Below are 15738 nucleotides of genomic sequence, written 5' to 3'. Positions count from 1 at the left end.
TTTAATATACACTTATGCATGCAGTCTAAAGCTTCCATGATAACACACACACACACACACACTTTCTTACTCATTATAGGTAATGTATTCTGCTTTAATGAGATGCTGGTGGGGGGGAGCTGCCATCACTGTGAGGTCCAGCTGAGAAAGAGTCAGTGGGGAATCTAAACAGCATCAGCATGCAATATCAGCACACACCAAGAAAACTTTACTTCAGGTATTACGCAGCGCCCTAAACACACTCCACTGAACATTATAAAACGCACCGTTCCAGCTCTCCATTCTGACTGAAAGTGTTGAGAGAAATTGAGGGTTTATTCAGTATGATTGTTTGCCGTGTTTATTAGCGACATACAAAGTGCAACAAAGTTTTCTTTCAATTCACCGTGAGATTTATTTTAAAAACAGTGGAATCCATAATGTGGCTTGTTGAGGAGAGGTGGTGCTACTACTGTTAAAGCGGATCAAGCCATATCTACAAACCAAAAAAACATAGAGAATATAAGCTTTTTGACTTGGGCCACAGTAAGCAACTACCCAAAACCCACTCAGTATACCATAGCAAGCAGATTGTAACCAGAACACCTTAGCAAAGCACATCCTAGCGATCACCTAACAACCACTCAGAACACTACCAATCAATCACATCACAACTAGTGGTCAACCGATATTGATTGATTGATGGACGATGCCAATATCTTAGAGAGCATGGTGGCTGATATATATTGGATTTAAATAGGCAATTTGCTTAAGAGTCTATGTTTGGATTATTATTGCAGTGATTATTATATTTCTAGCATGTTATAACATGTTGCATGTTTGGCAAGAGTTCTTCTAACCCTTATTGATGGACCTTTTCATTTCTTAAACAACCATGTAGGAAGACACATCATGGCCATATTCCAGGATGACAATGTCAAGATTCATCAGGCTCATGAGGAATAATTTTCACACATGAATTGGCATCTCTGAGTCCAGATCTTAAATTCATTGAAAGTCTTTGGGATGTTCTGGAGGAGACTTTACAGAGTCCTGGACTCTTGCATTCTCAATCCAAGATCTTGACCAAAAATGATAAATAATTAATTTGAAAATCAATTTAAAAGTAATAAATAAACAGACTTGTACTTTAGATGGCATCCTCTTGATTCTGTGATCTTATTACAGTTTTTTTTTTTTTTTGTACAAATAAAGATATACATTAAAAAATATGAATAAAAAGTAAGCAAGCACTGTAACATAAAGGGCACTCTGTAATCGGGTAAGTTTGTCAACCACAACGTCGTCAAAATAAATCCTGCTTCTGTCACATTGGCCAAACAGAAAAACATATTGGCTGATGCCGATATGTAAAAAATACCAAATAACAACCACTGAAAACACCTTGACAACCACCAGAACACCCTAGCTGCATAGCTACTGTACTACATACAGTGCCCTCCACTAATATTGGCACCCTTGGTAAATATGAGCAAAGGCGGCTGTGAAAATAAATTGGATCTTTTGATCCTTCATTCAAAAAATTCTAGCCCTTCATTAAAGAATTGAAAGTGGTGGGAAACTCGCATTATGAAATACATGTTTTTCACTAGTTCATGCTGGCCACAATTATTGGCACCCAATTATTGCAACTTACTTTTGCGGAGATAACAGCTCTGAGTTTTCTCCTGTAATGCCTGATGAGTTTGGAGAACACCTGACAATCAGAGACCATTCTTCCATACAGACTCTCTCCAGATCCTTCAGATTCCCAGTTCCATGTTGGCGCTTCTTCTCTTCAGTCCACTCACTCATTTCCTATAGAGTTCAGGGGTCAGGGGACTGGGGCGACCATGGCAGAAGCTTCATTTTTTGCTCAGTGACCCTTTGTTGTGGATCCTTGTCCTGATAGAAGATCCAACCACGGCCCATTATAAGATTTCTAGCAGAAGCTGTCAGGTTTCTGTTTCTGTTATCTGTTGATATTTGCTAGAATCTATGATACCATATATCTGAACAAGATGTCCAGGACCTCCACCATCTGGCTTTTGTGTTTCTCATAATACTCCAGTGGAACAGGAAGTCATGGCTGGACAATTTCATGTTCCTAGTCACCCTGGTGTGCTAAAAAAAAAGTAAATATGATTGGGAATACTTCAGAGATATTTTGCTCATAATAATTCCTTGGGGTGCCAATAATTGTGGCCAGCATGCATTGAAGAAAAACATTTATTTCATAATGTGATATCCCCCTTGTTTTACTTCAATGAAAGAATAGACTTTTGTGAATCTTTTGAATGAAAGATCAAAGGATAAACAGTGCAGATTTTTTTCACAGATGCCTTCGCTCATATTTACCCACCAATATTAGTAGAGGACACTGTACATGACTGTTGTTATTGTTAACTAAAACTATTAAAAACAGTTTTCAGTAATTGTAAAAAAAAAATATATATATATTTATATTAAATGAAAAACAAACTTTAAAAACTTCAACGAAAATTTGCCGAAGCTGAAGTAGTAAAACTGCTAAAACTGAAATAAAAAGTATTTTTTTATTAAAAAACATGAGCTGAAATGAATAACCATGAAATAAAATTACTAGAACAAACTAAACAAACCTATAAAAATGCATATGATTAAAAATTGTATATATAAATTATATTATAAAATACTAGCTCGGTTTCACATGTCCCCTAATAATCATCAGATTCCCCTTCCTTGCAGCTTCAGTTACCCATTTGTAGCAGGATGTTTTTGAAATGTAATATTAGTGTTTTCCTGTGTTCATGATCTGTGCTCTGCAAAAGCAATGGAACAGATTTCTGGAGTGTGAAGAAACACCATTAAGCATCAAAATTTCCCAGGGCCATATTCATATGCTTATCACCCTCACTCGACATCTACAATAAAGTGATGCTTTAATCCAGTGCGCTTCACATCTCTAATCTGCGAGGCAGTTCATGCTACATATTAATAAAACAGACAACATTTACACAATATTTGACTTCACATGAAGTGAAATAATATGCCCTACATAGTAAATCATCCGTGTTAATTAATGCAAATTCATAAATAAATGGCATATTGCACGTTGCATGTACTGAAAATTGCAAAAGATTACAACGCGCATTTATAGTACATGATGACATATTTCAGTTTGGGGTGAACTCTCTCTTTAACGTTATATCAGTGAATCCTTGGTGGTCTCATCAGGAAAGATGTTTGGTCTTGCACAATCTGCACTTTTGTATGTCATGTCTTCTGTTTTCCCTCCTCTCTTGTTTAAGGATAAACTCTATATCAATGGCTGCCAAGTTCAAAAATAGCTCCATGCTGTGGAAAGACGTGCAAATTTATGCAGCTTTCTCAAAGTTGGCAGTGAAAAGACCTGACACTTTTACTCTGAGCCAATGTACAGTCTAATCTCCTAGTATGAGTGCATTACCACACCACACACGGCATACAGAAGCAAGCATAGAAGAAGAAGAAAAACATTCACACCCAAGTGATGGCGGTTATTCTCACAAGTAATTACGTACTTCATCTGCAGCATGAAGTGCATGAGAACAGCATGCAGGTCAACAATTCCTATGCAGAAAACTATATGGAGCGAAACAACCCTCAATGCAGTGTTGTGCGCAGGTCAAGGGTTTTTTCCCAGCTATTTCAGATTTGACCCTGAAAGCACAGCAAATAAATATCAGACAAGCATCATTACATGGGTGGTGTTGCTTAAAAATCAGAAGATGGAAGAGAGACTGATCTTGTGCTTGGGCAGATTTATGAAGTTGTACCAGAGGGATCGCAACTGAAGTGTATCTCCTATCTTTTTGGGTTATCATAGTAAAGATTTAATTTCTCGGACACAATGAGATGAAGATAAATGCAGCCTACTGCATGAAAAGACGACTCTAAGAACAAACAGAAAACTAGCTTTCTATGAAAAAAAAAATCTTGTTCTGAAAACCTTGTTCTGTTCTAAGCTCAAATGTCTATACCTTTCTCGTGTGCTTTTACCATTGTGTATAATTCCTACTTTCTTGCTACCTAGCAACCTTGTAAAATCACCCATCCATGTGGAGGTCAAAGAGAGCGCTTGTATTGTGAGGTGCGAACAAGCCACACCAGTCCATAAACCTGTTCTTCCTTCCCACGGTTCATGCATGCTTCATACAAGACGCCCAATCACGTCTACAACGCGCCACTGCTTCATGTTCGTCTTCTGTCTCCATTGTTGACTAGGTAGGAAGTTCTGTGCCATCTGTAGTTTCAGTCTAATCATAACTGTGCAAATCAGATAGCCCTATGGGTAGCACCGCCTGTCACCAGAAGCAGGGTAACCATGGAGACGGTCCCCGTGGACAAGTAGGCCCCTATACCATGTCTTTCAAAAGCATTCCCTGATTCACTGAAACATTCGGATTTCTCTTGTTTTCTTAATCAGATAAGGACAGAGATGAATTGGCACACAAAAAAGGCTTCCCCTTGGGTGTTTCGATAGCTCAGCAGATGTGAACCACAGTGTGTGTGTTTGCTGTGCGACCTGAACCCTGTCCAATTATGTGTCACTGAACACCCACTCACTAAACAACGGCCATTACACAATTATTTCAGCTCTACAAACACACACCAGTGCACATCTACACAAAAACAAATTAGCAACTGCCCGTTTGTGCCGCACCCTGTAGTGTTTATCCGACCTTTGTGTAAGGGTGCTCTGATCTATTCTTAACAACAATGTGTTTAAAGCATAAAAAAAATAAGAGATGAGAAAGTACTGACAACTTTGGCAAGCAACAAATAATGCATTCCTGTGAAATAAATAAAAAGTCTTTATCAACAGGGAGTAATTAAATGTTAAATAACACTGCATTGTCTTCACTGTATAAATTAAATAGAGATTAATCCTACTAAATCTACTAAAAAGCAGTGAGTGATTTTCTCTTTATCTTTTGTTGTTTGATTAACATTAATGACACAGGCGGCAGCAGGAATATTAGGCTGATGTCACTTTAAGACAGAATGCACAGATCTAATATACCGATACACATGCAACATATTTGCCCACTGTTTATGTTCACTTTAGACATAACCGATGGTATTTGAGTGAATACTCATCTAGCCGGTTATTTATTTATTTATTTTTACACATTTCTGTGTTTTTACAGCCCGTTCTCATCGCAAGGCGTCATATACTGACGCTTTTGACATTGCGTCTACATTCGACGCACATGGCACCCTTTAGCGTCAATATGAGACGCAGATAAATATGGGCCAGAAGGCGCCTCCTAGTGGTCTAACCCTAACCCTACCCCAGACCTAAACCTACCCATAATCTGCGTCTCATATTGACGCTAAAGGGTGCCATGTGCGTCAGATGTAGACGAAATGTCAAAAGCGTCAGTATATGACGCCCTAGGATGAGAATGCGTTGGTTTTTATAGCCTGGCTAACGTCAGACCTCTTTCTCATTGAGACGTGGTCTGGGAACCACATGTTCATTTTCTCGTATTTGAGGCGTGGTTTACGAATGCCCAGAGCCGTTTATTGGTTGATACGAATGTCTATCAAATGTGCCTGTACGTAGCTCATAGCCAGTCGTTTCAATTATACCAGATGACGTATGTAGAGTGACAGAAATTCGACGAGGAAGAAGACGAAATAAACTTGGGATCTAAACTACTTAGAACACTCTCTAAGGCTGCATCGAAAGGTAACTTCGCGTCTGATGCCATGTTGGATCCATAGATATAAACAAACTGCTTCGGTGTGTCACATAGACGTCACCATCGTCTTGCTGCTCCCTCCCCGTTCTGTGATTGGTTCCCTTTTTGAGGGGAAAATCTGGTCCATGGTGTCCAGGCTGCCTAGCAGCATGAATAAAATCACGCTGTGCGCAAGGCAGCATGAGGAAACCCAGGCTAGTGTTTTTAACCATTTAGGAGCAAACCCGAAGCTCAAAGTTCACTTTGCTTGTTTGTTTTTCACGCCGTCTCGGAGTGCACGCACAGAAAGACGATTGGGGAAGAGTATCACTTTCGCCGCTTAATGCAGTTTTAATAACTCTTTTTATTATCGTTTAGCAACAGACTTTATTTTACGACAATCACTGATCTAGCTGATTGGACATCAAGTTTTGGCTTTTATTGAGAAAAGAAAGTGCACCGCTGTGAAGGAAAGCAATGCACTAAAATATCACAGCCCAGTGTCTTTCTGTCATTGCTGTAGGGTTACCATCAGTGAAATCACTCCTCTCTCCGCAAAGAAGTTGCAAATGTATTGTCCTTTTCAGACACCTGGTAGAACTGCCAGACCGGTGAATGTAGAGAAGCAGTTTTAGCTGCGAGTTTTGCGTCTTCTGATCTGTCTTTAAAGAGACCCCTGATCAAACTATATAAAGCTATAATCGGCCGATAACGATTGGCCTGATCAATCAGAGCACCCTTATGAGGCCCACAGAGGAAGATGTTTTAAGTTATTTCCTGAGTGCTTATACTGTAATGAATTGTATAAGTGCTGTTTGTTCCTGTCTTTTGTTTTGTTTTTTCCTCTGAGAATTGTGTTTTGCATCCCTTGAAAGCCACTGTAACATCTTGCCTAATGAAACATGACCATGTTGTGTTTTTAATCAGATCAATAAAGAGTGGGAATCTACATCATTAGTGGTTGCCATATTTGTGAGAACGGCTATGGCAGTTCACAGCAAGCGTTCACAGTTCTAATTTGTTTTAACCTGTATAATATAACTTTTAACATCTACCTCCACTACTACTCAGTCTCTGCTGTAGTGTCTATGTCCTAAAGTCCCAGAATGCATTGCGGTGCTGACATCACATTCCCATTCTCTATAGAGTTCAACAGTGCCCCCTTTTTCAGAGGCGCAGGTTCCAGAAGTATTTTTTCCATTAATTTTTTCCTATAGGGATTTTAAAATAGTCGTTGTTAAAAAGTAATAAGCTTACAAACTTTGATTAGAAGCAAAAAAAAAAAATGAAGCGACAAAATGACGTAATTACATATGTAATTTTTCACAAGGAATTCTGCTGTTAAATACTATTCTTTTAAAAATAAGCTAAAATAATGCAGGCTGATGGCTTCAGCTGAAGTAAATACCATAAATTAACAATTTAATGTTTTTACTTTCGGAACCTGATTGTTGCACTCTATAGTTTGGGACAAGTGAAACTGAGCTATAACATTACAAAAAAATAATGTAAAAAAATGTGCAAAAAAGTAAAGATATATATATATATTTTTACTTTTCATTTGTTCAAAAACATGAAAAATAAATGTAAAAGTAAATATAATAATTTAATAAATATACTTTAAATAGCTTTTCATTATAGGTTTGTTAATCAATTACAAAGTCACTGGAGCAACCAATTTTTTTTAACCTGGCAAATGGTTAAAATAAAAAATAAAAATTTTGTGAAAAATTATCACATTTTTATTAATTGATACATCTTTATGTTGGCAATTATTTATTTATTTACATTTAAATTTTTGAATGAATACACTCAAAATTAATTGAATCTTATTTTTAAGTGGCACTAAAAATTGTATGTCCAATCGTAGTCTAATCACTCAGAAAAATAAAAGCACAGTCAACTTAACAAGCTGCATGGCTTCAGATATAATTTATTTAGAGTTACATGTATTAAAAAAATACATTAAATATTAATACATGTTAATGATTGAGCAAAAAATAGTAGTGAAATTTGCCTTAGCAAGCACCACTAAATATAAAAAACCTTCTGAATAAGCAGTGCATATATCTGATATGTAAACTAAGATATATAATCTTATGTTTTATACGCTTATCCTCTATTCCATATCTGATGCCGTAATTCATTAGCGTGTAAATGAATGTCATATTACATTAATCACTTCATGTCACTTTGATGCATCTTGACATGTTTCCAGTCTGTTTAAGATTAATGTCTCCAATATCACAAATTGCATCCAGAAACCTGAGATTCCAGGATTTCTGTTTAGAAAAGTAGAAGCTAGGGAGAGAGAAAGAAAATTTATGGGGATAACTGCTTCTCTTATGTTTGCCCAGAGCTAGTGGCTTAATCTAATGTCACAGAGTCACACAGTTGTTTATTGATCATAAAAAGGGAGTGTTATTTTAAGCCACAAGCAACTACATTCAACCACACACACACACACACACACACACACACACACACACACACACACACACACACACACACACACACACACACACACACACACACACCAATCCCTTCCTCTCGCACACAGTACTGAATGTTAGTCTGACTGCTTGAACGCTCTTTTGCTGTGCAGAAGTGCATCAAGTTGGTTCATAAAGCAATAAGCCATTTCCTTTGAAGTTTATGAACAGTTTGACATGCAGGTTAAGTGTTTTGGGGCGACTGACTGAGTCAAAGTCTTGTTCTCATGACTACTGCACTGTTAAAACAGTTTAATGTGATTCAAACATGGTGTATCAGTAATAAAGCTGTCTGAAACATTCACAACAAATATTTCAGATGACATATTTAGCATGCATTTAAAAAAAATGTCGCCTCAAACTATTCATCCTGAAATGCATTATGCATTTGCCGAATGCCCAGTTTATCAAGTACAGACACATTTATAGTATAAATGTCTCTATGGATTAAATTGTGTGTGTCCTAGACAGCTGCAGTGGCCCCAAAATACTTACACCATACACTTACAAACATATGAATATCATTGAACCAAATGACATTTATTTTAAAGAAACAAAGGGAAAGCGCATTATTTTGTAAAACTCCCACACTCCATTACACAAAAGGTTCTTTAAAGAGGAAAACCGGTTCTTTAGATAGTTAAATTGTTCTTCACATCAAGAAGAAAATAGTTCTTTTAAGAATTGTTCTATGAAAGTTTTTTGGTGGGAAACCCAAAATAGTAATTCTATGGCATTGCTGCCACAAAAACCTATAATTTTATAATAGTGTACTGTTCAAAATTGTTTAGAAATTCCTCGCAAATGCCATTTGGTTTGCTATTTTGTAATCTAAAGAAATGTGGGATATTTATATCTTATTTGTATACATTTCGCCATTATTCAAGTCAAACAATGATATAACAGATACAGCTTTGAATGTGTCGATATGTGCTTAAGTGTGTTCACACAATACCTAGCAAAGTAAAACACAACATGTGAGACCTATTCTCTCTACTTAAATAGCTGGTATGAGAAGGGTACGTATTGGAAAAGTGATTTGTTTGCAGACGAGGTACACAGCGTACAGTGACAGTGAGAGCACATTCAACAGTTTGAACGCTATGAAAGATTCACGCCACAGAACCCTCTTTTCACCCCGTCTCTACTCCTACCCGCCTCTTCAACTGTATACAAAGCTCTTGTGAAATGAACACTTTGTAAACTGTCAAAAGCCAACCAGACAGCATCCATATGAAATGGGCCTGCAAACACGCACATACACACACAGACTGGCCATTTAGAGCACCAGGACTGTGAAGCCCAGACATATACTGTAATTATACTTGGATTTAAAGGGAGAAAAATGTTCGTCATCATCAGGCTGGCCCATTTAAGCAACATGTAGTACACTGGCAATATAAGGTACAATCTGTAGAGCAAGACTAGCCACATCACAGCTTATCCATCACATAATCACGGCAGTTCTACAGGATCACGAAATCTTTTGCAGAAAAAAGTAGAAATTTGTTCTACTTTTACAGAGTAGCTCTCTCTTACAGCTAAATGCATGTGTCTCCTTACAAACATGGGGATGGATTTTATGTTTAGAAGTTAAAATGTACAGGTCAAGTTAGTAAAAAATGCAATGAAATGCAACTAGTAACAATTAAATGATTATATATATATATATATTTTTTTTTTTTCTATACTGTAATATAGTTGTTCTGCCTTTTCAATGTAAAAACAGATGAATCAAAGTACAGTGAAAATCCAATTTATCATCATCAATTAGATAACAGCACCAGTATTATCTAATGGATGATGATATATTGTTTTTTTACTGTGCTTTAATTATGTTGGGGATTATGTTAGGCTGGCATATTTTTAGTCCCCTGTACAACACATTCTGTTTGGACTCGTAACAAATTTTCCAATACACTCTGAGGGATTTTTATCTAACATACTGTAGCACAGGAATTTTTGAGTATATACTACTTATCTAAAACACCATTCACCTACTGTATGTTGTTCTCTCTTTAAAAATTTGTTGGATTTAGGTCACGCTGTAATTAAAAAAGCAGTCTATTTTAGGGATTTTCCTTGCAGAGGGTCTCATAAGCTAATAAGGTGGATAGACGTAAAAGTAAACTCTTCTCTTTAGAGTGTGTGTGTGTTTGTGTTATCAAGATGAGCTAAGCTGTTAGACGTTAATTGGCCTCGGAAAGCAAGCAGGAGTGTCTGTGTGATTGATCTGCGCTAACTTTAGCTCTCGGTAGGTGAAAAACATGGCGTCAGCTTAACAACTTTTTAAAAATAGCTCTAAAAATGCCATTAGACAACTTTCTGCACTCCGTATTGCCATTAATAGTTGGAAATTGAGGTAGACCGGAAGTAGTGGGTGTTCATTTGGATGTAATTATAAAGCGCCATGGCATTAAGTTTGGGTAAGTGGGTTATTTTATAATGCGCTGAGCAAAATATTCACATTTATATGATTTGTTAGTCTTGTTACTCTCACTGAGGGAGTACTGTTAGGACTTGACCTAGTTTTTTCAAATATCAATAATCATGTTCTTTCTTCTTATTTCTGCAGGACACAAAACGAAAATCTGGTCATGAGCGGGGAATCTGATGAGAAATGAGGTCCTCGGAAAACACAAGCACTTCCTGCCCTGTGGGAGGCTATGCATGGAAATGCTCTGATACGCTATCTGAAAAGCTAATGAACATAAACAAGACTCTGGTCATAAATGAAGCTTCCTTTCCAGTGTGACAAGACACCAAGCATACACTGAAAAGATAAAAACGATAATTGTTTTTTTTTTCTAAAGCTGATATTCCTAACAGCACTGAACAATCATCCATCTGATTTCAACATTACATCCAATTACAAATCAAAGACTAGTTGAATATCTTGCTGAATACTGGTAAAGATCATAACCTGTGTAAACAAAACAAAAAACGGCTGGAGCTATGACTGAAGCACAGATGTCCATTTCGTCTGGGTCCAGTGGACATGGAGGAGGTATGGTGACCAGTGCCTTACTTTGCTGGGCTATGGCTCTCGTGTTCCTCTCATTGACAAGGGTGCCTGTTGTCCAAGGTGATTGCTGGCTGATTGAAGGGGAAAAGGGATTTGTGTGGTTGGCAATTTGCAGCCAGAACCAGCCACCATACGAAAATATCCCCTTGCATATTAACAGCACAATTGTTGACCTGCGACTCAATGAGAACAAGATTCGAAGCATCCACTTTTCTTCCTTAAGTCGCTTCGGCAATCTCACATACCTGAATCTGACTAAGAATGACATCTCTTACATTGAAGATGGGGCTTTCTCAGCCCAATTTAATCTCCAAGTGTTGCAAATTGGCTTTAACAAGCTAAGGAACTTGACCGAGGGAATGCTAAGAGGTTTGGGACGCTTGCAGTACCTCTATCTTCAGGCTAACCTCATCGAGACCGTCACAGCCAATGCCTTCTGGGAGTGTCCTGCGATTGAAAACATCGACCTTTCCATGAACAGAATTCAGCAGCTTGATGGTGCTACATTTCGTGGTCTATCGAAGCTTACGACTTGCGAGCTCTATGCAAACCCGTTCAGTTGCTCATGTGAGCTGTTAGGATTCCTGCGCTGGCTTGTTGCGTTCCCAAACCGGACAAGTGAGCGGATGGTGTGTGACACACCCGCTGGCTTTTCAGGCTACAGTCTCTTGAGTCAGAACCCCAGAATGCCAAGATATCGCAATGCTTTTCATGCACTCTCCTCTGTCTGCACCGATGACAACGTGACACCATATCTCCACAGCTCTTCAGACGGGAGCACTCCCACGATGTTGCCTGATTTGAGCCCTTGCGGACTGGATGACTGTTCCTCAGGGATATTTCCAGAAGAGTCCATAAGCATCAGTCCCACCTTTCTGGATCCAGATGCCCGTCCTATAATAAAACTAAAAGAAGTTACCCACACAAGTGCAATAATCATGATCCAGATTCCAAATCCATTTCGCAAAATGTACATCCTTGTCCTGTACAATAACAGCTTCTTCACTGACATCCAAAACCTGAAAAGCCAGAGAGAAGAAATAGAATTACAGAACCTTAAATCTCACACTAACTACACATATTGTGTGGCATCTATTCGTAACTCCTTGAGATTCAACCACACCTGCCTGACCATCTCCACAGGGCCAAGGACATTGCAAGAACGCGTGACAAATGACTCAACTGCCACTCATTACATTATGACCATCCTCGGTTGTCTCTTTGGGATGCTCATCGTACTAGGTATAGTGTTTCATTGCCTGAGAAAGCGCAAACATCAAGACGAGCCAAAGAGTAAGAAGCTGGAAAAGATGAAAAGAAACTTAATTGAGATGAAATATGGAACTGAACTGGAACAAGGGACTATATCACAGCTGTCACAAAAGCAAATTCTGTCCACTGGTGAAACAGTACAAAGGATGCCATACTTGCCAACTGCCAGTGACACAGATCAGTACAAGATGCAAGAGATCTCTGGGACACCAAAGACTACAAAAGGGAATTACATGGAAGTGAGATCAGAGCAACCAGAACGCAGCGTGAGGGAATGCAGCATTCCTCCATCGGAAACCAGCCAGGGATCTGTTGCAGAGATATCCACCATTGCAAAAGAAGTGGACAAAGTGAACCAGATCATTAACAACTGCATCGACGCTCTCAAATCTGATTCAACATCATTCCAGGCCGCAAAATCCGGTGCCGTGTCCACAGCAGAGCCGCAGTTAGTCCTCATATCAGACCATCCACCAGGCAAGTCTGGTTTTCTGTCTCCAGTGTACAAAGGATCGTACCATCATCCCCTACAGAGGCATCACAGTATGGATGCCCCACAAAAGCGTGCAAGCACGTCCTCGAGTGGTTCGCTGCGCAGTCCACGCTCTTTCCGTTCTGAAGGAGCTTACAGATCAGAGTCCAAATATATTGAGAAGGCATCTGCGCTCGATGAGTCAGGAATCATAACAGTCACGCCAGCGGCTGCGATCCTGAGGGCAGAGGCGGAGCGGATTCGACAGTACAGTGAGCATAGGCACTCCTACCCTGGTCCCCACCACATAGAGGAGTCGATAGAGGTGTCAGGGAGCCGAAAGTCATCCATTCTGGAGCCTCTGACGCGCTCGAGACCACGGGAGCTGTCCTATTCGCAGCTCTCACCGCAGTACCACAACCTAAGTGGCTATTCCAGTCCTGAGTACAGCTGTAGGCCTTCTTTTAACCTGTGGGAACGTTTTAAACTCCACCGCAAACGTCATAGGGATGAGGAAGAGTACATTGCAGCAGGTCATGCATTAAGGAGGAAAGTACAGTTTGCCAAAGATGAGGACCTACATGACATTCTGGACTACTGGAAAGGGGTCTCTGCTCAGCAGAAATCATGATCGCTGTTTTTATAGCTCATCCAATTAAAGAAGACTACACAAATCTCTGGACCAAACCAGCCAGTATCAATGATTAAGTGACAAGCAAGCACTCACTTTTAGAGAAATAGCTTAGAAGTATTGCTAGCTCTTTTCAATCATTCTGTTTGAGAATGAAAACTAAATACAAGATACTGTAGATCTTGCAGTGAGTGTACGTGCCAAGTGGTAAGAATAGAAAACTTTTAACAGTATTAACCTCAACTCAACATTTGATTTTTATATATTGGAAATAACAATAAACTACTATTATATTATCATCCTCATCATCATGACCATCATTGATTAGTAGTATTAATGTTAAGATTGAATCTTCTTATTATCACAATTAATCTTTGGTTATCGCATGGCCGTGTCCTGTGACAGTATTGACTGTTGTGTACTTGGAAAAACATACAACTCAAAATGTCTGCCGAACACTGTTCTCCCCAACCTTAGGTTTTTATACAGACTGTGCAACTTTGAAAACGCTCTTTTTTTCTTCTTTAGCGAATGTTCAAAGGACAACCGCTGAATTTGCTACAGGAGCACACCTCTACTGGATTTTAAAACAACGACTTTTCAGAAAAAAAAGCTTCTCTCAATGCTTTCTCCATTCTTTTTTTGTAAAGTTTACAATTTCAAACTTACAATGAATGTTTCAAGTCCTTAAGACTTGCACCTGCAAAGTGATTACAATTACATACAGACACAGTCGTGCAGGAAAAAAATGGCTTTCTATGGTTGTATTTCATTAACAGATCTTCAAGCAGTGCTACTGAGAAAACTGAACCCACAAACTCCACATAAGTCCTGCATACCGGAGAATGAATGTACTCTGTTGTAAAACTATTTTTCTCCAACACATATTTGGTTTTACCAGTTTTACAATATTTGGGGCCTAGTTCAGCCTCAAACCCAGTTTGATTCTTGTTTGCAAGACCTTCAGAAATATTTCCGTCTCAGTCAAAGATATTGCTACAACATGCCTACTTTGAACCACTGTGAACCCCAAGAGCTAAATCAGTCTTGGTGTTTTTTTTTGTTTTGTTTTTTACTGAGATTCAACAGAGCTATGTCTTCTATGGCTGTTAATCCAGGTCTAAAGTGCTGATCTAGGCAGCCCTAATAGCATAATCTTTTCTCACCGCCATTAATGCTGATAGACAATTTAGATTCCACTGATTTGAACAATGGAATTGGCCTCTAAATTTTGAGGAAGCAAATTTTAAGACCTGTACTGTGAAACCAGACATTACAACACCCTGCTTCATGGAGTGAAATAACATGACATTTAAATTATATCTGAATCAAAGTGCATGTCTAATACTTGACAGAAATGTTGTCAACCAAATATTAACGCCTAGAGTGCACAGTGTTGTTTTTTAGCCTTCATATCCCCTATCCCAAAACACGAGTGGATCGTTTTAGAATTTTGTCAGGTCGAGGTAATATGTTAAACAATGTCATTCTGCCAACTGATTTTGTGAATGAAAATGCCATTGTCAGAATGATTGTTGTCATACTGAACAGAATTATTGCTTATTGTTCTGAAATTGGAAATGGTTTCTCTACGGCAGCTTGATCCTGAACATGCACTGTCATCTTGTACCTAACATGAAGATTGTTTCTGTTTTGTTTTACAATTAAGTTTAAAACGTTTAGCCAATTCCAGATAATTCCTGTGAGAGCTAAATGAATGTCTACAAGAAAGGACTAATGCATGATAATAGGGACAGTATAATTATTTAATCAAAATGTCTGTATAATTAATGGAATCATCAAGGTGTTCTTTAAACAACCAGAAGATTTCTCGGATCATTCCCTTAATTTGTGCGTGAATAAATCTTAAATATTTGATTATCATACTGAAATCTTTGAAAAACATGTCCCCAGTGCAAATCCATACGTTTCAAGGTTCAACTTACATTCACTGTATCTCATTAGCAGGTTTGTTGAGTTGATTGTCATCTCTTAAACTGCAAACTGTAGCACTCCAGAATTTCCATGGACACTGAAAGTAAGTTGAAAATGACTTGGTGAATGTACAGCAGACTGAAAACAGACACATGTATGGGCTGATTGTAAGAGAACAAGAATGGATCTCAAAGGGCTTTCATGTCTGGTGGAAATGTCAAAGA

General features: G+C 38.5%; 1 protein-coding gene across 1 annotated transcript in view; it reads left to right on the top strand.

Annotated features, from left to right (window-relative positions):
- elfn1b (extracellular leucine-rich repeat and fibronectin type III domain containing 1b) overlaps window positions 1-15738 on the top strand; it is a 112734-nt gene extending 96996 nt beyond the window's left edge. The window contains exon 3 of the mRNA XM_079897036.1: window positions 10755-15738. Within this exon, the coding sequence (XP_079753162.1) occupies window positions 11135-13579 (2445 nt within the window). The 5' untranslated portion in view covers window positions 10755-11134 and the 3' untranslated portion in view covers window positions 13580-15738. The remainder of the gene's footprint in view (window positions 1-10754) is intronic.

Source organism: Squalius cephalus (assembly GCF_949319135.1).
Source record: "Squalius cephalus genome assembly, chromosome: 2".
Taxonomy (NCBI): domain Eukaryota; kingdom Metazoa; phylum Chordata; class Actinopteri; order Cypriniformes; family Leuciscidae; genus Squalius; species Squalius cephalus.
The sequence above is the reverse complement of the archived record's forward strand: the minus strand, read 5'-3'. Positions and strand labels throughout refer to the sequence as shown.